The following is a 23,465-nucleotide window of genomic DNA, read 5'->3' as shown; positions in this document are numbered from 1 at the left end:
TATTGCAAGGGTCAACCGACTGAAAAGAGAATCGACTTTTCGTCACCACCTTTTCTCGGATGTCACTTTCCTTGAATTGAGATTTGAGGGTACTTCAGTCTTTCATCAAGTATCTACTGATAAAAAGTTTATATAAAATAAACGTATTGTTGGGAATGGTTGGAATATAAAACCCCCTTCATCTTCTCAATCCTTAGATAAGATCCTTCTTTTCTCTCTCTCTCTCTCTCTCTCTCTCTCTCTCTCTCTCTCTCTCTCTCCGAGTACCAGACACCAAATTAGTACATGGTCATGACTAAGGTTTACCCTAATGCCATTGTTCTCGAGACCAAGGAACCGCCGTCCGTCGCCGCGGATACTCCGATTGTCCTCACCGTTTGGAAGAAGTCTCTGCTCTTCAACTGTTATGGCTTTACAGTCTTCGATTCCAATGGCAATCTCGTATTTCGAGTCGACAACTACACCGCCGGAGGCAATGCTGAGATCGTCCTTATGGACGCATCCGGCCGCTCTATTTTCACCATCCGCCGTAAGGTATATATTTCGTCATCATGAATGTTAATTTTGTTTTTGATTTATTCTCCGGCTGTGTATGAATCTATCAAAAATTATGAGTGATTAACATGGTTTGTTAATCCGACAGCGGCTAAGTCTATTGGACAATTGGGTAGTGTTCGACGGAGAAACGACGGCGAATCCTCGGTTCACGGTGACGAAACACGTTAACTTCCTCGGCACGAAATCCTTGGCGCACGTGAGTGCCCCTGCTCCAGGATCGAGGACAAAGAAGATGATGTACGAGATTGAAGGATCGTATTCGCAGAGGTGCTGCGGTGTTTATGATGAGAAGCGGCGGCGCGTGGCTGAGATTAGGGCCAAGGAAGCTGTGGGAGGTGTGGGTTTTGGCGGAGATGTATTCCGTCTAATTGTACAGCAGCCGGAGATTGATCAAACGGTTGCGATGGCACTCGTTGTCGTCCTGGATCAGATGTTCATGTAGAAAGAGGATTTAACACGAAAGTTTGAACGCATCCAGCAAAGATGGATCCAATTCCCCTAATTGGTAGGAATTAAAGTCAAACTTTTTTTTGAAAATTAGGCTCGATTGAGGGCTTGGTTTTTTCGTTTTATATAAAAGATCAAGCTCTGATGTGCATATCTTTGTATCACCCATCATCTATATATATGATATATCTAATCAAGTTTGATATTCTGGTTTATATGTTAGTAACTCGAAAAAATAAAAACACAAAATATTTAAAATTAAAAGTTTTTAATACAAAAATTGATTCTTCATGTTTAAAACATCTTCGTCGTTATGTCTATATCCAATCTAATACACACTTGAACTGATGCATCCAGGCATGTTCTTGTTCAATTGAAATTTAGTTAATTGTATCTTTATATTATTGAGTATATTTTTATCAAATATAATTAATTAAATCATGGCAAATCTGATCTATTTCTGTTCTAGTGAGATTTGAACTTTCGATCTCATAAAGATAGTGAGATTTGAACTTTCGATCTCATAAAGAAGGTGACACCATACCATAAGTTAGAAAGCCTTTTTTAATCACATATAGCTTTGCCTATTAAACCTCAAAAATAAATATATTGAATTTATTGCATAAATAAAAGTTAACATAGAGAATTGTAGATAAAAGGCATCATCACAGTTTGGCATGTCGTTAATGGAGAAAACACATATAATTAATTGAAGATAAATTTAACTGAAAACCGAACAATTGTATAAATACGAGCAGTTCTTTTTAGATCGAAAACAACCAAAAAGTGAAAAAATGAAACATTTTAAACAACATAGAAAATGTAGCCCAAACATATAAAAGACATTTTAAATGAAAAATGTAAGTGAATAATTGAACCGTTTTATTTTTAAAACAAAAAATATTAAAACTAGAAAAATAGGGGAATGATGTTCCTGCATATCCCCCTTTCCAGCATCACTTCCTTTTGCCTCTATTTTCTCCTTTGTTTACTTCTTGAATCGGGACACCATAACATTCTTTCCCTCTATTTATTTTTTTCTTTTTTTTCTTCTCGCAACCCCTGAAACTTCTCCTTGGGCAAACCCTATCTTCCTATCCAGATCATATTTGGTTGTTTGAGATTGCTTCTTAAATTGACTAATTAATTTATTGATTTTTTAATAAATTAAAAAGGTGTTTAAAACACTTTTAAAATGACTTATTAACTTATTGATCTAAAAAGGTGTTTGATTTCTAGAAAAACACTTTTAAAATTATTTTTAACACTAGAGAAAATGAATGTTTTAAGAACTCATATAAACCTTGAGTATTTGGAAAAGTCATTGGTCAATAACTCATTTTTAGTTCATTTTATTATTTGGAAAAGTCATTGGTCAATAACTCATTTTTAGGTCATTTTATATATAAAAGTTATCGAAACATTTTTAACTTATTAGCTTTTTCAACAACAAAAACTAATCCAAACGTTTTTATATATACATTTTTAAAAATTATAAGTCAATAAATCATTTAGTCAAGGTCCTTTTAAAGTTTAAAAAGCAGTCTCAAACATCATCGTAGACTTACTTTATTGGCAACCAAAAGCTTCGTTGGTTGCCACATTTGATTTTAAAAAAATGTCATTAAAAACCACAACGGGTTTTTAGCAAACCCGTCATGAGTTTGCTGCAAACTGGTTGGTGGTATGCGTCAATCACAATTAACGAAGGGTTGTAGAAGAAAACGAACGAAAAATGGAGGAAACCATGGAGGAATGTTTGAAATTGTTATGTCGATTGTCGGCTACAGGAGTTTGAGAAGGATACGTGATTTTAGGGTTAGAATCATTGAGGGCAAAACCTTAGAAACGTGTGTGTGTGTGTGTTTGTTTGTGTGTGTGTGTGTGTGTGATATATATATATATATATATATATATATATATATATATATATATATATATATATATATATATTCACGATGGGGCGGGTCGGGGCAGAGATATCCCACTTTTTTCTCCAAACCCGAGCAAAATACCCGATAACGACCTATTACCCAACCCAATACCAGATAAGAGTGACCCACCCCCAAAATCTTCAGGTTCAGGTTTTCCCTTCGAATTCGAATTTTTTGCCATCCCTAGGTTAGCTCCACCAAACCTTAGTTGACCTTTTATTATTTTTCTTTTATTTATTTGTTATAACTACTTTGCATAATAAACATTATTTTGTAATTTAATTTATTTTATTTTTATTAAACAAATACATAAAATAATTTTGTCTATAAATTATGACCAATATTGATATATTTTAAAAAAAATATATTTTCTATATAATCTTAAAAAAATAATAATAGAAAACTGGCTATAAATTGAAAAAAAATATATTTAGTTTGTATAATATAATAAAAAGAGTAAATTGAAAATTTGTCCTTGTGGTTACCAAAAAGTGCAGTTTCGGGCTATTTTTTTACACGTACGGATGGTCCAAAATAGAAACTATCGTGTAGAATTAGTCACTCGGCTTAATGGTCATTATCTTTTTTCAGTTAAGTTACTCATATGCCACTCATGTGAGGACATATTTTTCATTTCACATGTTTCTCCTTAATTATTTAATATACAAATAAATATTTTTTTTCTCTCTCTATCACCTCAATCAGCATCTCCTCTTGTTGATATTCCTTCCGTTCAAGGATTTGGTTTCCCTCGGATAAAACACACAAACTCTTCAGGAAACCCAAATCTATGATCCCTCTAGTGAAACAAACACACAACCTGTGCAAGAAACCAAAATCGTTCATCAATGATAACTATCAACAAAACTCAGTCGCTAATCTAAACGCAAATAATGAATCAAGCCCTAAATCTCTTCAATAAACCCCATAATTGAATGTTTGTTCAATAAACCCCACAACTGAATGTTTGTAGAGAGGGTGAGATGAAGGAGATAAAGCATTGGGGTTGGTTTGGTGGATTTGGTTTACCGGAGGAAGTGGGTTACGATGGTGAATTATGGGGGAGAGTGTGAGACAAAGGAGATGAAGTGGGGCTGACAATTATGAGATTCTTTTGTGGATTGATTTGTAATCTGATTGATTACTTATTTGGCTTCTGATTTTGCATACCTATCACCTCCTTTCTATTCATACATGATTTGTTTTTGTCGTGAATCGTTGAATTAGTGTATTTGTGTGTTGAACAAAACTCATCTCTCTCTCTCTCTCTCTCTCTCTCTCTCTCTCTCTCTCTCTATATATATATATATATATATATATATATATATATATATATATATATATATATATATATATATATATATATATATATATATATATATATCACACACATAGTGAAGCTTCCCAATGACAGATAGCAGTTCCACATTAGACAAGTATCTACAATATCAAAACTCACCCTCATTAAAAAATTTAAAACCAGTTGTATGAGAAGTCAATCCATAAGATATTAGTGTTGGATTGGGTGTCTAATCTCATAACTATAATTGGTATGTACTTGAATTGATAATAGCACAGTCTTTTTAGATTGTCTTCACACTAGTAACTAGACAGGATAACCTATTGAGAAAGAGGAAGAATTTATTATTTGATTAATAAATTGTAATAAATGATTTATTAATATATTATGGAAATAATATATTAATTAGAAATAATATATTTTAATTAATATTTAGTCAGAAATTAATTTTTAATATTTATTTTGGGATTAAATGAATTAATAAAAAAAATTATAGAGGCTATTTAGCAATTTATTGATAGTTGTGGATTAGGGCTCTTGGACCACCTTAGAAGGGTTGGACGAAAACTTCTTGGGAGGCCCTAGAATTTTCATCCAAGGCCTTGGATGGGGAATCCATGAGCTATTTAGGCCTTAAGCTAAGTAATTAGGGTTTCCTCTAGCAAACGCCAGCTTTGGCTCTAAGCTACCTCAGCTATATAAGGAGCTAAACCCCCTCTTAATTTCGGCCACTCCAACCCTAATAAGAATAGCCGAAATTTAAAGCGTCCTCCTCCTCTCTCATATAACATCCTCTTTCTAAGTGTGTTCGTAAGCCATTAGAGGTGTTACACTTGTGATACTAGTTATCAAGCTTATACAACAAGAAGGAATTGTTTGTTATTACTACATAACATTCAAAGTTTAGTTTACTATCTCTTGTTGTGAATTTCAAAATTGCTATATGTCTCCTAGGGTTTTTCCTTTTGTGTATCCAAGAATTAATGTTGCATGCACACATAGGGATTATTTGTAATGCTCCAAACCCATCAATTAGCAACTACCAAATCATTAAAAAATTATAAATCAAAAAAGTTCTTTGTATGGGATTCCAATGAATCAGTAGATTCATGTGAATAATTTTGACTATCTTCATCATATTTTCTTACAAGGTTAAATAGTCCATGGAATAACTCCTTGAACTTACTTTGAAGCAGTCTTGGATTATGAGTCTCTGCAGGGTGCTGAAAGCTAAATATCAAAATAATAATAATAATAATAATAATAATAATAATAATAAGCCTCAAATTTTAGGAGAAGAAGAAGATGGAAGTGTAAAAAGAAAACCATATATAAATTTTTATACCTTTAATAACTTACTCATTGAAGTCAGTTATATTTAACAAACCATTTCCATCAGCATCAGATGCATTAAAGTGCTCCTCTTTCTGCCACGAAGGGTAAAATCACTGAAAAACGAAGATTTGAAATAGAATCAGTGTCGGGAGTAATCAAATTGAATGAGAAAAAAAAAAGCATATGAAAATTAGGGTTTAAACATTAATGGATGGAATCAAATCCCAAAATAGGAAAAGTCAGGGCATTTCTTGGGCAAGGGTAAAATAGTACATCAACATCCAACACTGAATTTCTCTCACCTATTATAATTCCACAAACAAAAGATTTAATTTTAATAATATAAATCTTAACAAATCAGTACTTTAACATAGGATCAAATTTAACATAATCATACTAAACACGATAAATAGTAAATCTACATCAACAGTATATATATCATGGTAACTGAAAACAAAACATCTCAGCTCAAATTTGGCGATGAAACAGACCATAAAAATGCATAATATTGCCCAAAGTGTTGAATGTAGTTAACAATTGCACTTTTATATGTTTGCACATTATGATATATCATTGTAGTTTAACTAAAATCAAAGTACAATGCTATTTTAAGGTAGATTAAAAAGTTGATGATGCAATTCTATGTCATTATAGTTAAAATCATCTTTCATCACATAACCATTAAAAATTCATCTTTTATCGCATAGAGATGCACTAATTTCATCTTATAACACATAAAGACGAAAATTTCATTTTTATCGATATTCTCATGAGAATTTTAATTGATGTCTATACATCCAAACTAAAAAATTATCACATCAAACGTGTATTATACATGTTGGAAAAGAAACTAATTCTTTGAATGTTACTAAAAATTTAAATTTATAGTTGAGTTTGACTTGATAGTCATTTAGCACGATTCTAAGTCCAACAACAGTTGTAGTTGTCGTTAAGCAGATTCATCTCAATTCCAACATATAACACCTAGCCAAAAAGACATCAGGGGCTTAATACTTAACTTTAAAAATAATTAAAAAAAAAAAAAAAAAAAAACTATAACAGCTGAATTTGGCCCTTCATTTGAAGCAAACATGCTTTCTTCCTTCAGCATATTGACTATTTTGGTTGTGTAGGTGGTGACCCTGTGGTGAACCACGAGTCCAATTTTTTTAAGATTTTTTATTTTCTTTTAAGTGGGCTAGATGATGATGCTGCAGCAAAGAGATGAGGACCTTGAAACTGTTATGCCCAATTTTTTGTTAGACATTCCATACCTTTCTCTATTGTTGCTCCCTAATTATAAAATGAAAACCAATCATGACAAAAATGGTAATTTAGACACAATGTAATCAACTGCAACTTTTTATTAAGCAAAAGTAAGATACCTAATTTCCTAATGTGAAACTTGTTGCATCGAGTCTGTGAAACCTAATTGATGCATGATCATATGCTCTGTAACTATGAAATAGAATGAAATTAATTTCATACGAAAGGGTTCACATCACATAGTAATCATCTAATGTAAGATGAAATTTAAAAAAAAATGATAGTTTCATAGAAGGAAAAGACAGATGATTTGCTATCTCTCTGCAACAACCACAACCGTTATCATGGATTTTAGTTAGAAGATGCATGTGATAAATTTAGAGAAGGGTATGAATTTAGTTGTTCTTGATGGTCAAAACTTCTTCCATTTGTTTTCCTTCCACCCATTCAATAGCTGAAAACACAAAATTAGTACTTACAATGTTATAACCTACATGTGAATGGAACCGGTACTTGGTAGGCTAATGTGTGATCTAATTTCCTAGTGGCCAAACCACAGATTTAACCAATTCAACAAACATGAACAACAATTCACCCAAAATGATCATACTTCATACATGACTTCTCCCATATTCTAGAAAGCCATTTCCATATTTGACTAAACAAGTATTCTAAATCAATGTATGAATTGTAATATTATGAACATCAAAACAATATAATCTTAGGGCATGTTATAACATCAGGAATGTATATAGAAATCATCTTATTAATAAATAGGGATAGGGTTTTGCAAAAGAAAGCTAACCAACAGAAGAAGATGCGATGGCAGAGCCACAACCAAACATGTTGAAGCAAGCATTTTTAAGCATCCCGATATCTTCATCAACCTTAATTTGTAGCTTCATAACATCTCCACAAGTCGACGCACCCACAAGCTATGTTCCAACGATAGGATCGTATCCGAGTAACCATCTTTACGTGTTCCCTGGTGAGGCCCTCGTTCAACTTAGCGAAGAACACACCTTCTGCTACAACCGATACGCAAAAACACATTACACTAATATGTATGACAATTAGACATCACATTAACTTATAACACTAATTTGAAGATGAAATCGCAGTGATATAAAGAAACAAATCGACTAGGAAAAAAAGAAATGAGGCTCTAATTTACAAAACCAAAATGTTGGCAGAGTTCGTTGTGAGCGATCGCCTGTAGGGCGGTAGTGGTGAGACCATTTTCATGTTTAACTAAGAAGAAGAATCTGATGTGATGGAATGAAATAGAAGAAAAGATAGTTGAGGCGGTGACCATGGTAGAGTAACCCAGGTAAAACCCCTAAGAAAGGATGAACATGAACACGTGGAAACACATGGGACATTCCACCGACAAAACAAATATAATAAATCCCAAAACCCAATACTGAGGATAGAAAACGAAGAAAAAAAAATGAGAAAGAGTTATATGAAAACCCTAAAAATAGAAGGATAAAATATGAAAATAGGTAAACATGTGGACTAAAGGTGTCAAAATCCCACCAAATTTATTGTTCATAAGGTTTAACTTCTTTAATATATAACTAATAAAGAACCCCGGTTTACGAGGTTGGATGCGACAAAGAAATTGACAAAACGGAAATATTTTATTAAGGTACATTCAACTGTAAAATCATGAGCATTACATTATCTTTAACCAAAAAGTGCAACCTCTTCGAAGAGCATTAGTCATTCTCATTCATTCGTAAAATAACTCATTCAATCAAAATCCAAGATTCTAACAAAGGGCAATGTACTTTGTGGGTCATTGGATTCTCTATTTTGTTTACCATCTTCAGAGTCCTGGAAAAAAATCAAAATGCTATTAGGTACATTGTAAGTTATCTATCACTAATTAATATTACTGATATCAAAATGTAAGTAGAATGTTAATATGGGTAACAATCTATAAGTTAAATGCCATTATGTATGAAAATGAGAGATAACCCCTTCAAAGGAATTGGTGATGAAATTTGTTTGCGCAAAAGTAAGCATAATTTTTCTGTAGAGTATCATCATATACAAACACAACTCCTTTGTAAATTTGCTTCTTTGTCGTTTATCCTGCAAAGTTCAACCAAACCACCAGATGTTAATTCACTAAAACTCAATAATTATCATAGTGGAATTCTATTTTCTAGTTATTTGTAGAAAACTACTAGAAAATAGCAAGAAAATTTATCAGATTCATGTCGGTAAAAAATTTATAAATAAAAATGGGTACTACCGTAAAACTTAAAAGTGAATCATTGATTGTAATGCTGAGTTTCCAATTTTTTTGCTGTAAAACCAATATGGTTTTCCTATTCAGATGAGATTTGTTTTCTTGTCCTAAATGAATTACAATTAAAATGATTTTGTATATAATGAAACGTTAAATTAGTTATGAAAAATAAAACAACCACGATAAGTGAATTAAATTAAAAATGATATAAGAAAACCGGAAAATTAAGTTGTTGAAATATAACAAATTACAAAGTGTAATTAATAGCAAGAATAACTGATGCTATAAGAAATAATATTTTATGAACCAGTTATAAATTTCTAAAAACTTATTTATACAAATATGTACCTCAGTGGCCTTAATTTGCTATAATCTTCCTGACCTTTAAATCACATGAAAATAATTATTAATTAACCCAAAATACCCTATAATAAATTCTACAAAGAACTCATTAAAGATTGGATTTTAAAGAAAATACCAAATACTATCCCATAATTACTTCAGTAACACAAAGCAAACCAAAAGTAATTACCGGAATAAAAGACATTCATTGAATCCAACGCAATCAAATCCTCTTCCGTAATTAGGTGAATTAAATAAAAACTTAAGAAAATTACATAGAACGAGATTACAGAACTTCTATGTTAACTAAAAATAAACGGGTCGGTCATTTTTAGATTAATATAAATGGAGTCATGCCATTTACTAGACAAACGCAAATATAATCATTTACTATATATATATATATATATATATATATATATATATATATATATATATATATATATATATATATATATATATATATATATATATATATATATATATATATATATATATATATATATATATATATATATATATATATATATATATATATATATATATATATAAGTCTTGCAAATTATAAAATTAATCAATGTACAATTTATATACTACAAAAAATGTAAGTGATAACAAAGGAAAATAACATCAGGTATCAAAGGTGGATGAACTCAAACTCAAAGTTTTGCTTACAGTTTGAAAAAAAATACTTTCTCCAATTGCAATTGTAACATGCAGTCACCTTTTTATTTGCTAGTAGAACTTAATTCTTTCCCCTTCTACCTAACCATCTATGCATCCAAACAAATATATCAAATATTGCAACACCTTCGTTGATTTTGAGGCAAAAAAAGTGTAAAGCTGTCAACAGTCAAAATCTAAAATATAAAATTAAAAAAAATTGAAAAAAAAAAAAAAAAAATTATGGTTTTCACGTTATTAGTCCAAAACTGAAACATTTTGAATATTGATCCTTATTTCAAGGTTCAATATAACTTAGGTTTATGTTTTGTTAACTTTAACAACCATTTTAGTTACCTCTCAGAGCATATGGTATGAGTAACTTGAAGTGGTGTTATAACAAGAAGCAATAAGATGAGGGTGGTGTTCATGGTGTTATAACACCATGTTAAGAGGAGAGATAATTTGGCAGCCAATAGGTGATTACGTTTCTTCTTGTCATGGAGACAACAAGAAGCACCACAACAAGATGCAACAAGAAGAGAGGGTGGTGTTTTTGATATTATAACGGCATTATGGTTTGCCAACTCAACCACAACAAGAAACAACACAACCCACACCGTATGCTTTTAAATAACTATTTTGCTCTTAAAAACTCAAACGTGAAGGAAGAACTTAGTATCTCACCAGAAGAAACAAAATACAAAAATGGTCTTCAGTATTACATAAAACGGGGTTCTAAGCTCAGCCTTCATCTGTCTATATTCGGTTTCAAACAAAATCTTTTTCCTTTTAAAGAACCATAAATTTCATGAATCAAATCCTAATGTCACGGCAATTTATCTACCTCAAAATGATGATACCCGTAACCAAATCAAGAATCACTGATTTAAAAATATAAGATTCACAATTCGGTCACGATCTGCTTGATAGATTGAACATAACCCCTCGTTTGAGGAACCAACATGCAGTGAACAATCAATAATCAAGAAATTTTAATCAAATTTAAAATTAAAAGAGAACAGCAACATTAATTGATGTGGCTTTTCAGATGGTGATCTTTCTTTAAAATCACGTCAAAGTCGACGCCATCGATCCCATTGATGATAACCAAAGGTGCGGAGGAGGTTCGAATTCATAATTCCAAGAAACTTGATCCAAATACATAACATCATTATCAAACCATAACCGAAGTTAAATAGAATCGATACATAAAGATAGATTCTACAAATACATCACAAGATATGATGATCTAGCCCTAGTATATAACAACACTTCGTAACAAAAGATTAAAATGTCAAAACCAAGTACTCAAGAGCTGGTAAATTTGGTCACGGCCTTAGTGCCCTCGGACACCGCATGCTTGGCCAATTCACCAGGAAGTACAAGTCGCACGGCGGTTTGGATCTCCCTGGATGTGATCGTTGGCTTCTTGTTGTACCTTGCGAGCCTTGAGCTCTCCTGAGCCAATTTCTCGAAAATATCGTTTATGAAACTGTTCATGATTCCCATCGCTTTGCTGGAGATACCGATGTCGGGATGAACCTGCTTCAACACCTTGAAGATATAGATCTTGTACGTCTCAACGCTCTTCTTGTTTCTCTTCTTCTTCTTGTCTCCGGCAGCAGCACCGGCCTCCTTGGGCAATTTCTTTCCGGCCTTTGGCTTCTTCTCCGCGGGGCCTTTCTCAGGGGCGGGGGTTTTCTTCTCCTCCGCTGGCTTCTTCTCGGCGGGCTTTTTCTCTGCTTTCGGTGCCATTGAATTTGGGAAAAATGTGAAGATCGGGATTCTAGGTTTTCAAAATGGGGGGAAATACGATGGATTGTATGTTGACAGAATAAAGTTTCGGAGAGTGTTTAAATAAGATCGGTGGTTGGATTCTTATTGGTTAGCTTGGTTGTCACACGGATGCATGACGTGGCGGATGTTATGCACGTTAGATGAGGTTAACGGATGACGAAAGTTAATCTACGGCGGTGGTTAAAGCGGGTTTCCTTTTTTTATATTATATATTATAGATAAAATTACAAAAATAATCCCTATGGTATGTATTTTTTTGGGGTTTTAGTCCAAATCATATCTTTTTTGGATTGGTGGTCATTTTGACCTGGGTTCGTTGCATTTTTTGTCCCTCCAAATAGTGAAATGACTATAATACCTTTGGGGTATTTATTTTTCATTTTTATTTCATTTCTTTTTAAATCTAATACTATTTTAATAATTAAAACAATAAGAAGGGACTCACCTCTCTCTCTCTTTCTCTCTCTCTCTCTGTATGTGTTCTATTGTATGAAAAATATTTCCCCATTTCTTCATCTTCTTGATTCCAACATCCACCAACACTGATGGAATGGCTACTCAAGCTTCCCTCTTTGCACTCGTAATCCCCAATCAAACCTCCCCATGGAAACAATCGCAACCCATCTCCTTCAACAACGTCAAACCATCCAAACCCACCATCCGTTTCACCACTATCAAGTTTGCAGCGGTAATGGAGGTCCCCACCAAAGAAGCTCCGATGAAATTTATCCCACCTGAACTCGACCCCAACACCTCATCTCCAATCTTCGTCGGAATACCCCATCTGAGCAGCTCCCTCCGCCACTCCCAGCTGCCATGGTAAAAACCCACTACGACCATGTTTATTTTGTCGAGTACAGGAGACACAAACACCCCGACCCTTACTCCTTCCTCCCCTCGTATCTTACACATCGATTTCTTCCCCTTTACCGCCCACCGGAGCAACTCCCTATAATAGCCCTCTCGATTTCTCCCCTTTATCGACTTACCCTCTTTTTTTTTCCTTCTCTTGTGATTCCTCTGTCTCTCATTTATGTGTATTACCAATGAAATATGTGTTTGTGTATAACCTGTATGTAGACGACGTTTTTGGATTAATTGTCGTTTAAATCAGGTGATATCATGGGTATAACCATGAGCAGTCGAATTGATTATTGTTTATCAGCTCCTCTAACATCACTAATGTTTCTTTTCATCATCGATTTTGATAGCCACTAAACTGAGTCTTCTCAACATCCGTAGGAAATCAGTGGACCTAAGCCCACTATCATCGGACCTTTCACTCTACTGCTGAATCGATGTCGAATATATACTTTGATCTTGTGTGTGTGTTCATAGTGATTTGTGGGTAAATCTAAGTTGCAGGAAAAAAAGTGAGAACCAATTGTTTGAGAATTGAGGAATCGGAGAAATCGATTGTTTGCAAGAAAAAAATGGAGTCTATGATGTTGGAAATTGATGTTCAAATGAATTATTAATGAGGTTTGGATCGGCGGTAGGTTTACACGGAGAGAGAGAGAGAGAGAGAGAGAGAGAGAGAGAGAGAGAGAGAGAGAGATGTGGGCCCCAAATCAGTTATTTTTTTTATTTTTCATTTAAATAAAATAGAAAACCATAAAAAAAGATATATCAGAAGGGTATAATAGTCTTTTCAGTTTACTGGGGGGCCAAAAACGCAACAAAACTAGGTCAAAAGGACCCCCAATCCGAAAAAATCGTGGTTTGGATTAAAACCTTAAAAAAAATACATACCACATGCACATTTTTACAATTTTGTCTATATTATATACATATACTAAAAACCATCGTGCCTATTTTACCCGTTTCAGATTTTAACCACGTTAATATGTACCCACTGACTCTTTTCGTCATTCTAGAATCTAGATTTCCAACATCCGTCTTCCCCAATCGTATTTTCCCACCGCCAACGGTTTTCATATGTTTTCCCCAAAAATTTTGAACTCCTTTCCTTCGCATTACCAAGATGTTGCAACTAAACACCTTCTCACCACCGCCATCATCGATCGTCACTCTCTCCGCGCTGTCGTCGACCCATATCCAGTGCGTCAATTGAAAACCCTTATCGGCTTCCAATTTCATGTAGCGCAGCGTCGACAAATGTAGTTTTTTTGGCTTATATATCCCTCGATTTTTTGTTTCCCAATTATTCAACTACATCGCAGAAGCACAATCGAAACTTTCTATTATCTCATTTTCCGTTCATCTGTCTTGAATCGTATGTGACTTTTCTAGCCCCTTCAGGTTTATGTCGATTAATTTATCCTAATTCTATCCACATTTGTTTAATTCTTTTGTTCACAAATACAACTGATTAGATGGTAGTATGGTAGATGACTTTATAAAGAAGTTTTTTAATTTCATTTGATTATGAACGAAAGCAGGAACGAAACTCAAAGGAGTGAATAAACCGTAAATGAAAGAATAAATCTGAACAATCAAGGGTGAAATTGTTTGGTGGATCATGACTTTTAGAATTTGAAGACCTACCTCAATGATAATCCAACTCCAAGATGCAGGTAAACTTTCAAATTATGTTGGTTTTTAGGTGTAAATGTCGTTTGTATCCTTTTATCGTTTTTTGTAGGCCTTATTTCCTTATACCTCAATTAAGGGAGAAGGTATGTGTCAATCTCATCCGTCTCATCCCTATCATCTTCGTTCTTTTATAAAATCCCCACATCAACAATGGTCAAACATATTTTAGCCGTACAAGTACCAAAGAAGAATTGTACAACCCATTTAAGAAAGGAGATGAAGGATGATCATGATAGAAATCCTATATGTATGAATGAATCTTGCAGCATGTTAAGGGCAGGGTGGGACAGTAGAGTAAAAATTAGCTTAAAGTTTATTTTTTAATGAGTATGTTGGTAGAGGAAAGTTATAACTTTTTATGTATAGTTGTTCAATATACAAAAACTCATGTTTTTGCCATCAATATTTGATTAAAGATTGGATAGATTCAACTTATATTGCAAATCACGCCTGGATATATATATATATATATATATATATATATATATATATATATATATATATATATATATATATAGAGAGAGAGAGAGAGAGAGAGAGAGAGAGGAAAACCAGAAAGGGAACTTTAATCGTCAACTTTTCCAAGTAATTTTTAAGTCATCTAAAAAAAACTATTCAATCGTTTGATTATATAAACCTAAATAATAAGGTTTAAAGTTAATGTGCTCCAATAATACAATTAATTGATTCATCTTTCTTTTTTTAGGTATCATGAGGATTGAAGTTGTCTGAATAATCATGATTTTTTACATTCAATGGGTAAACGAAAGCTTTATTGTAATGTTAGTCTTTAACCATTATTTTTCATAAACTTGTTTATATTGTTTTTTCTCCTTTCTATTACCATTATAATATTTTGCTTTGCCCATTATTTAGTGGTAACAACAACTGGAAAAGTGAATTATTGGATGGTTCCAATGCAACCACTTGGCTAAGAGCGATGGAGAATTAGACATATTGGTGAAGGTAATGAACTATAACATGCATTAACATTGTAATTAGTTTGTTAAAGAATCCATTTATAATTATACATAGAGCTAATGAGTTTTTTACATTTTTTTTATGACTTTGTAGCTGCCACAACCCTTGTTGTATCCTTAACAGCTCTGGTGAAATCTGTTAAAACTTCATGTATGTTTTTTAACAGTAATCTTGATTATATGGAACCTTTTGATGGTAAATGTTTAACACGTGCAACCTTGTTGGATGTAAAACCTTTTGTACTACTTCTACATGCGTAGATCTGTATGATTTGGTTGTCAATAACTCTAAAGTATGATGCTTATAAGTTGGGAGTTTAAATTAATTAAATTGAAAAAGTCAAATATTGCAAAACTTAGCTTGTGGAATTTTTGTTGCACATGTGAAAAAGCTAAACTTTAAAAACTAAATATTTCAATTAAAGCATTGTAGTTTGATCCACATGCGAACACACACCTAATTATAGCATTGTAAAATCAAAGCACAATGCTTTAATAAGAAAAAAAATTAAAAATCTGGATTTAGTTTTAATAACCCATCCTTTTGGAAACGCCTTGGATCTCAAACATCGACACCAACTTTAATTTTTGTGTTATATTACCGGCATGAATTTTGTTTATAATAATGTTTTTTTGACACTTGAATGCAATTTGTTAATGTTATTTCACTATGAAAATGTGTGATTTCATGCAGAATGCTTATCAGTGGTATTTGGCTACAGAAGAATAGAAGAGACTATCGAGTTGAGCCTAAATAAACTCCACAATCTGAAAGGGATATTAAGTCACATGCAATTCTTGCATGAACTGTTAATGGAATTGTTACAGAGTAGATTCTTACTTCTACCCAGTTATACATGAATAATTGCTTTTAAAGAAATAATTTTTTTGTTTTTAAATTTTATTTTTTACAGGATAATCAAGCGTCTTGGACAGTTGGTGAGGTTGAGAAGCCAACAACTAATAAGCTTTTGCTTCAACAAAAGCAATATTTAATTTATAGAACCTTTTATTAGCATAAAAAAAAAAAATTAACATGAATTTAATTTTATAGGAAACACAAGTTGGGAAATTTTATCTATTTTTGATAGGTTGATCCTTCAATTCAATTGAATTTTGTGGTTTTGGTTTCAAAAAGAGTTGCGTTGCAATTTTACTCATTGTTTTAAAGATTATTAAAAAACTTTTGAACCCGATTACAAATAAAACGAATGTGTTCGAGGTGTCGGTTACCGGTTATGTAGTCATTAGGACCAAAAGTGTTAGGAAACTTCAAAAGAACTCAAGTGGCAACACAAAACTTATTCGGACTAAAACGAAATATATGTATCTTCTAAAAAGAATTGACCCTATAAGTTTAGATAACAAAAAAGAAAAACTATATACGAAATAAAACAAACGCCATCTAGCAACTTTGTCCCGTGCATAGCATGGGTTCACCTACTAGTTTAGTTTAATTTACTACGTTTTTTTTTAAACTTTTTCTATTTAGTAAAAAATACTATTCTATTGTCTAGATATTGTATTCTATGTGTCATGCATCATGGTATTAGGTTGGTATTAGGTTATAGTACGTGGTTGTTTAAAAAATAAATAAATTTTTATAGTAAAAAATCAGTGTTTTAAACGCGTGTCATGGTGTGAAGCGTGGCTCCGTCGATACTGGAAAACATCATAACGTTGTCGTTAGGCGTGACGCGTGACAATGTGTGATATGACGTGCCATGGCGCGTTATAACTTGTGTTTTTCCGTTTGAGACGTGTTTTTTTTGCTTTTTGTTATCTCTTTTTTAATCGGGGATACAACTATTGTGTTTTTTTGTTAACTTTTTGTTATTAGTTATCAATATAACACTTATAAAAAGTAGTTTTATTTAACATAAATTTATATTTATGTGGTAATATAATTATAAATTAATACAAAATCGTCACCTTACATCACGCCTTTAAAAACATTATGACTCGTTAAGCTTGAGACTTGGCATTGCCGCCACGCTTCACGTCATTTAGAACATTAGTAAAAACTCATAATTATTAATCTTTCAATTTCAATAAATTATTAATTAAAAGAATTATATTTTATTTTGTTTATGTAATTGAATTATAATTGTTCATTCAAATAAATATGTGAATTTATTTTTCATGATATATGAGACAATTTGTATTTATGAATTAATGGAAAAAAAAAATAACGATATCGTATAATGAAATGTTAAACTGATAATAAAAATAAAACAACCACACAATATTTAAAGTAAATTAACTTGGTATATGGAAAATCATAAAGATGTTTTATATACTATTATTTGATTGGTATTATGTGCTAAATGATTTATGTTATAGCTATAAAGATGCTTTATATATTATTATTTGATTGGATCTATGGTTTGTTGCCAACCGGATCTGAAAATTTTATGTGTATAAGATTCTAAACATTTAATTACGATATTAAAATCGACATGTAACTTTTTGGAGTGATAACGAGATTTATACGTCATCGGATCGGATTGAAATGTTCTATTCAAACGAACACCCCAACATGCATCATATATTAAAAAGCACATATTCTGATAACATTGCTTCGAGATTTTGACCCGTCTTTTTTCGTTCTTGTCGCACGACATGACGAATCTACCTCTAAAAGGTTTTCAACCTACAATAACAGGACAAACATCTGCCAATGAAATAGCAAACCAGCCTTCAATACACATTTGACAAAAACAAATTCGTAAATCAATCCAACTCAAATTTGTATCATTAATACACCACATGAATGAAGTTTCATTAAGTTATTTTTCCCGGGTACGGTTTTATATCACCATCATTTATTTGGGCACATAGCCCCAAGAAGCACTATACTTAAATATATTTCGACATAAAACCATACTCTTGAAAAAATCATTTAAACATAAAGTTTATCCAAGGTGCACTTCCAAACCAAAAAGAACATGTTGTTTACACTACAAAAATGCCAAAATTACAAATACATAAAAGATAAACAAGAAATGAGTCAGGTGCTAACTAATTACTAATCCTCAATTTCCATTTATGTTTCGTTTTCGACTGTAAACAACACTCATGAAGCATTGTATAATTTTACAATGTCACAAAAAGTCCAACTTCAATTTATCTATTGAATTTTTAGTGTACTATGTAGATAACAAGGGCCCATAGCCAAAGAATACACTATATAGAATGAATTTTATAAGTGAATTAGTTGAAAACCGCATGATTAGAACACCAAAGCTCTACGAAACTGAAGCATCCACAAGGCCATCTGCATTATGAAAAACCGAGCTTCTAATGAAATCTCCTCCATCCAAACACTCACCAACCTAAAAACAGAATTGGCATTCAACAACTTCTCCTCAATCAGTGCCTCTGATGAAACTCTTCCAATGATAATAAAAGACTCCACTGAAGGTCTTTCTATCTGTATGTCACTCAACAACTTTACTTATTAACACCACAAACAACAAATTTATCATCATCAAAATTCAAAACTATGACAGAGACACATACCAACGCGTTATTAACTGCACGCAAACAGTCATTTGTTTTCAGCATCAAAAGGATGACACGTGGCAGCTTATGCAGAAGCTCTGTAATTTGAGGAAAATACAGGGAAGCATACATCTGAAGCTCTGATTGATCACTGGGATTTCCTTGAATAGCAAGATGATCAACAGCTGGATCAATAACTCTATCCCATGGCCTCATTGTCAGAATCCCTGCAAACAATGCATACAGATCTTCCCCAGCTCCCAGTTTTATGCAATTTTCCTTTATTGCTTTTACATCAGCTAGCACTAAACCCTGTAATGTAACCAAAAACATTAAAAAAAAAAAGTTACATAAAAAGCCCTTTCAAATTCAACAAATTGCAAAAGTTCACCTTCCAGAGTGCAGCATAGTTTGTCCTGGTGGAAACATCAAGCTCTTTGTACAGACCATGGTCCAAAAGTACTAATTGTGGTTTTTTTCTCCCTTAAACACAAAAACCATACAGTTTTGTTATATAAAGATATGATTCAAGTTTTATTAGATTAAGATATTTACCAAAAATGCCACTTCTTTGAGAAGGCATTGTGCGAATTATCAAGTTAGCAGCATGTGGATCACAGTGCACAAATCCATGTTTGAACATCATTTCAGCAAATGTTCTACTCACCTGTGTTGTGTATTAAAAAGAAAAATCACTTAACATAAATCATGCCACATGTTTTATCTAAAAAAGAAATTTGCAATTTGTAATGAACTTACTAGTCTGGCAATGTCATGTGGTGAAACTCCAAGTTTTTTAATGCTCTTCAAATCATTGACTTCTGCACCTTCCACAAACTCCATGGTCAACACTTTTGTGGTGCTTAAATTCCAATATACCAAAGGGGCATAAACATACTCTGCAATATCAGGAGATAACCTTCGAAAGTTATCCATACATTTTATGCTGTTCTTGGCTTCATTTAAGAAATCTAGTTCCTGATAACCATATGACATCATAACATCTTAAGGATATTGATATTGATATCACAACAGTTTGTGAGAATTAAGGTCAAAATTACAAATCTAACCTTGGGTAGACTGTCGCGTACTTCATCTACCAACCACCTGTAATTAAATGAAGGAAAGATCCGATGCAAAGTGTTGACAATTAATTCAACTGTTGCATAATCAGCAGCAGCAGTATCTGTCATGTGCATATGTTGTACTTTCACAGCAACTCTGTCTCCTTCATGAGTCCGAGCAACATGAACTTGAGCAAGAGAAGCACTTGCAATTGGGACAGGGTCAAATTCGTCAAATATCTGTGTGTAAGAAAACAAACACTTGTTACTTGACTTATTTTTATAACTCAAAATAAGTAAAAGGATATAATGGGATTAGAAATGTGAGCATTGTAGATACATACTTCTTCAGGTGGGCCACCGAGCTCTCTCTTGACAACTTGGCATACTTGATCATAGGAAGAAGTAGGACACCTGTTCAACATTGACTCCCTCAATGTGTTAATGTACTCTTGAGGTACCAAATATTCCTAAATGAGAGGTTTCAATTTGGCTTAGGTATGTGGTTTGTGTATTATGATCATATAATACAAATTGAATCTTCAAATAAGAAGGTGAGGGATAGATGATAGATTGTCGTCCTACCAGTTGGCTTATATGTTGACCAAGCTTGATGTATATTCCACCATTGTTGAGGCAAAGTTCTTTAAGCCTACGTGCACTTCTGGTGTGGACTTCATGTTTAACTCTTGTCCTCTCATTGACATCTTCTGGGAGTCCCCATAGTGAATACTCATAATCTGAAAGCATACAGATGTTTCTTTCTCTATATTACAATCAATTAAAACTGTATAGTAGATATACTCCAGAAAGAACATCAATTTAAAAGAAAGATTAAAGTATTATAGTCGATGATAGAAGGTTTGTTATCTCTGTTTAGAAAGAGAAACTGGTTTTAAAATCCCCCAGATGCATCGAAACCTAATATAGGTAGCGAAATCTTGTTACAAATTTCGAAATAGCAGTTGAAGGTCGATTCATCATATTTCGAAAGTTGAAGCGTTGCTCTTTCCTAATTGCATTAACACTTAAGTCGGAGAAACACACTTTCAAACGTGATTCAGAGATCCATAGGGAAAGCAACGTTTGACAAAAGTCAACGTGCACGTAAAAATATAAAAAAATGAGATAACAACATACGATTATATTTTCACGATTTACTCCCGCGTTTGTAGAATCTAAAGAAACTGAGATTATAAAGGGAACTTACCGAAGGCAATAGTAGCAGCGGTGAGGGAGAGGCGAAAGAGGCGGACAGGGACAGTGGTGCAGAGCTTGAGGGAAGTGGCAGGATCATCTGATTTAGCGATGGCCGCAGCACCAGCACCGGCGCCCAAGGCAGTGGCAACAATTGCGAACTTGGATTTAAAGCCTAAAATAGATCGTGCCACCACCATGTTTGTTCACCTAATGGCTAATGGTTTCCCCGCAGAATGTTTTTAGAGAATGACGCAAGGCAAACTTAAGGTGGGCGGTGGCAGTAGGTGGTGGGCCGCCCGTCCCCTTTTGTAGAGAAGTAGACGCTTTCGTGTGTGATTTGGCTCCACAAACACAACTCGCAACGGGTAAAAGTGAAACCATAGAGGCATAGACGGGCAAGCGACGGAAACAGGCAATCGACGGAGACAGTGGTGCAAAAGACAAAATTACAAAAATGGTCCTCATGGTTTGGTTGTTTTGCCAAAAGTCACAAAATCATTCCTATAAATTTTTTTATGAATATGGTCCTATGATTTCCAAAACTGTATGAATCATCTTTTTTACTTATTGTTCATCTAATGGTATTTTGGTCATTTCAAATAATAGAGATTGGGTTTGTGATTTTGCATAAACCATAGGGACCGTTTTTGTATTTTTTTTATATTTTATTTTTATGATTTTGTGACTTTTCCATCCCTTTATTTTTCAAAATATCACTTTGAACCATTCCTTTCGAACTTTCGAACTTTGAAAAATGTTATTTGAACCCTTCCATTTTTCTAAATTTCCATGTTTAATTCCGTATTATATATAATTTGATTTTTATTAATAATTTTCATTTGTTAATTTAAAAAACTATTTTTATGTCTTTATTTTTATATACTAATCGGTATAGTTTAAGGCGATCAATATTTCGACTTTAATTTAAAACTTTTTTTGTTAATTTATTTTTTAATTACATGGTTTTTTTTATAAACTTTACGGTTTAAATTCGAGTTTACTTTTCGACGTAATTTTTTTGTATTTAATTTTATGTGCATTTCATACTTATGAGATGGGTCACATATAATAACTTTCGTTTGTTAATTTAAAAAAAATGTATTATATTTGAGTTTGTCTACGTTTCGATGTATTTTTTTGTACATTTTTTTGCTTAATTTTATATACACTCCTATGTATCATTCGAGTTACATATAATAATTTTCATTCGTTAGCTTAAAAAATGCATTATATTCGAGCATGTCTACGTTTCGACGTAATTTTTTTTTCATATTTTTTTACGTATCAGTATAGATTGGAGTTCATCTACATTTCAACGTAATCTTTTTTTTTTTTAATGTTTCGTGCTTATATTTTATGTACGTGCTTTTTTCGTTCGTGTCTTTTTACGTCGAAATGTAATTTTTATCAATACAATCGTCAAAATTCAACTTACAAAATCCAATGTTTATAATTACGTTTTTATCTAATATATGTGAACAAACTCATACGTAGGAACATATATAAAATAAGCACCAAAACGTACAAAAATAATTAAATCGAAACATAAAAAAATAAAGAAAAAAAATCAAAATTATATCGACATGTGCATAAAAATAAGTAATTAAGAATTTTTTTTAAAGTTAACGAACGAAAGTTTAAATAATCAAAAACGTATAATATGTGACCCGAATCATATGTATGAAACGTACATAAAATTAAGCATGAAAACATTAAAAAAAACTACATCGAAACATAGACAAAATCGAATTTAAGCCGACAATTTATAAAAACCATGTAACTTTAAAAATAATAATAATAACGAACGAAAGTTCTAAATTAAAGTCAAAACATTGATCATCTTAAATTATACCAACAAATATATAAAAATAATTTTTTAGACGAACGAACAAAAGTTATTAATAAAAATCAAATTATATATAATACGAGGTTAAACATGAAAATTTAGAAAACAGAGGGGTCAAAGTAACATTTTTCAAAGTTCAAAGTGATATTTTAAAAAGTAAATGGGTGAAAAAGTCACAAACTCATAAACATAAGTAGAAAAAATTACATCAATGGTCCCTATGATTCACCCATAGTCACAAACTCAGTCCTTACTACTTGAAAAGACCAAAATACCCTTACACTAACGGATGAACAATAGTTTTGTCAACAAAAATGGTCATTGTGACATCCCCATTTTCACGGCCAGAAAATACCGATTTGTTTATGCTTTCTTTTGAAAATCAGAGTATCTTTTAAATAAATATGTTG

General features: G+C 32.5%; 3 protein-coding genes and 2 long non-coding RNA genes across 14 annotated transcripts; 2 read left to right on the top strand and 3 right to left on the bottom strand.

Annotated features, from left to right (window-relative positions):
- Positions 1-205: 205 nt before the first annotated feature.
- LOC145047802 (protein LURP-one-related 8-like) lies at positions 206-1,220 on the top strand. Its single transcript, XM_078996166.1, has 2 exons — positions 206-534; positions 644-1,220. The coding sequence occupies exons 1-2, from the start codon at positions 286-288 to the stop codon at positions 998-1,000; spliced, it is 606 nt and encodes a 201-aa protein (XP_078852292.1). The 5' UTR covers positions 206-285; the 3' UTR covers positions 1,001-1,220.
- A 2,261-nt stretch (positions 1,221-3,481) lies between these two features.
- LOC145047801 (uncharacterized) lies at positions 3,482-8,192 on the bottom strand. Of its 7 annotated transcripts, XR_013682446.1 has the most exons (4): positions 7,646-8,179; positions 5,585-5,687; positions 5,426-5,452; positions 3,482-3,759 (listed from the first exon to the last, which is right to left on the bottom strand). It is a non-coding gene; the product is annotated as an uncharacterized LOC145047801 (long non-coding RNA). The 7 variants fall into 7 exon arrangements; XR_013682442.1 differs by having other exon boundaries at positions 5,426-5,687; positions 7,646-8,182; XR_013682444.1 differs by lacking the exon at positions 3,482-3,759 and having other exon boundaries at positions 5,272-5,469; positions 7,646-8,178.
- Positions 8,193-11,246: 3,054 nt separating this feature from the next.
- On the bottom strand, positions 11,247-11,942 carry LOC145047799 (putative histone H2B.1). Its single transcript, XM_078996164.1, has one exon. The coding sequence runs from the start codon at positions 11,861-11,863 to the stop codon at positions 11,417-11,419; it is 447 nt and encodes a 148-aa protein (XP_078852290.1). The 5' UTR covers positions 11,864-11,942; the 3' UTR covers positions 11,247-11,416.
- Positions 11,943-13,757: 1,815 nt separating this feature from the next.
- LOC145047798 (uncharacterized) lies at positions 13,758-16,545 on the top strand. Of its 4 annotated transcripts, XR_013682439.1 has the most exons (7): positions 13,758-14,167; positions 14,308-14,442; positions 15,168-15,243; positions 15,338-15,427; positions 15,536-15,592; positions 16,136-16,270; positions 16,356-16,545. It is a non-coding gene; the product is annotated as an uncharacterized LOC145047798 (long non-coding RNA). The 4 variants fall into 4 exon arrangements; XR_013682440.1 differs by lacking the exon at positions 16,356-16,545 and having other exon boundaries at positions 13,758-14,141; positions 14,305-14,442; positions 16,136-16,340; XR_013682437.1 differs by lacking the exon at positions 16,356-16,545 and having other exon boundaries at positions 13,760-14,167; positions 16,136-16,340.
- A 1,918-nt stretch (positions 16,546-18,463) lies between these two features.
- Positions 18,464-21,590, bottom strand: LOC145047797 (putative ABC1 protein At2g40090). The gene is made up of 9 exons (XM_078996163.1): positions 21,220-21,590; positions 20,595-20,749; positions 20,354-20,479; positions 20,016-20,249; positions 19,705-19,923; positions 19,501-19,612; positions 19,337-19,428; positions 18,964-19,257; positions 18,464-18,874 (listed from the first exon to the last, which is right to left on the bottom strand). The coding sequence occupies exons 1-9, from the start codon at positions 21,404-21,406 to the stop codon at positions 18,674-18,676; spliced, it is 1,620 nt and encodes a 539-aa protein (XP_078852289.1). The 5' UTR covers positions 21,407-21,590; the 3' UTR covers positions 18,464-18,673.
- Between the last annotated feature and the right edge of the window lie 1,875 nt (positions 21,591-23,465).

Source organism: Lactuca saligna, chromosome 5 (genome assembly GCF_052625555.1).
Source record: "Lactuca saligna cultivar CGN05327 chromosome 5, ASM5262555v1, whole genome shotgun sequence".
In the NCBI taxonomy this organism is placed as follows: Eukaryota; Viridiplantae; Streptophyta; class Magnoliopsida; order Asterales; family Asteraceae; genus Lactuca; species Lactuca saligna.
This window is presented reverse-complemented; position numbering and strand designations above follow the sequence as displayed.

Coding starts and splice junctions, on each gene's coding strand:
- LOC145047797 (XM_078996163.1), bottom strand. CDS start 21,406: ATGGTGGTGGCACGATCTATTTTAGGCTTTAAATCCAAGTTCGCAATT. Junction 20,750..21,219: donor CGCTGCTACTATTGCCTTCG/GTAAGTTCCCTT, acceptor GTATGCTTTCAG/ATTATGAGTATTCACTATGG. Junction 18,875..18,963: donor GTGCAGTTAATAACGCGTTG/GTATGTGTCTCT, acceptor AGTGACATACAG/ATAGAAAGACCTTCAGTGGA.
- LOC145047802 (XM_078996166.1), top strand. CDS start 286: ATGGTCATGACTAAGGTTTACCCTAATGCCATTGTTCTCGAGACCAAG. Junction 535..643: donor TTTTCACCATCCGCCGTAAG/GTATATATTTCG, acceptor TTAATCCGACAG/CGGCTAAGTCTATTGGACAA.
- LOC145047799 (XM_078996164.1), bottom strand. CDS start 11,863: ATGGCACCGAAAGCAGAGAAAAAGCCCGCCGAGAAGAAGCCAGCGGAG.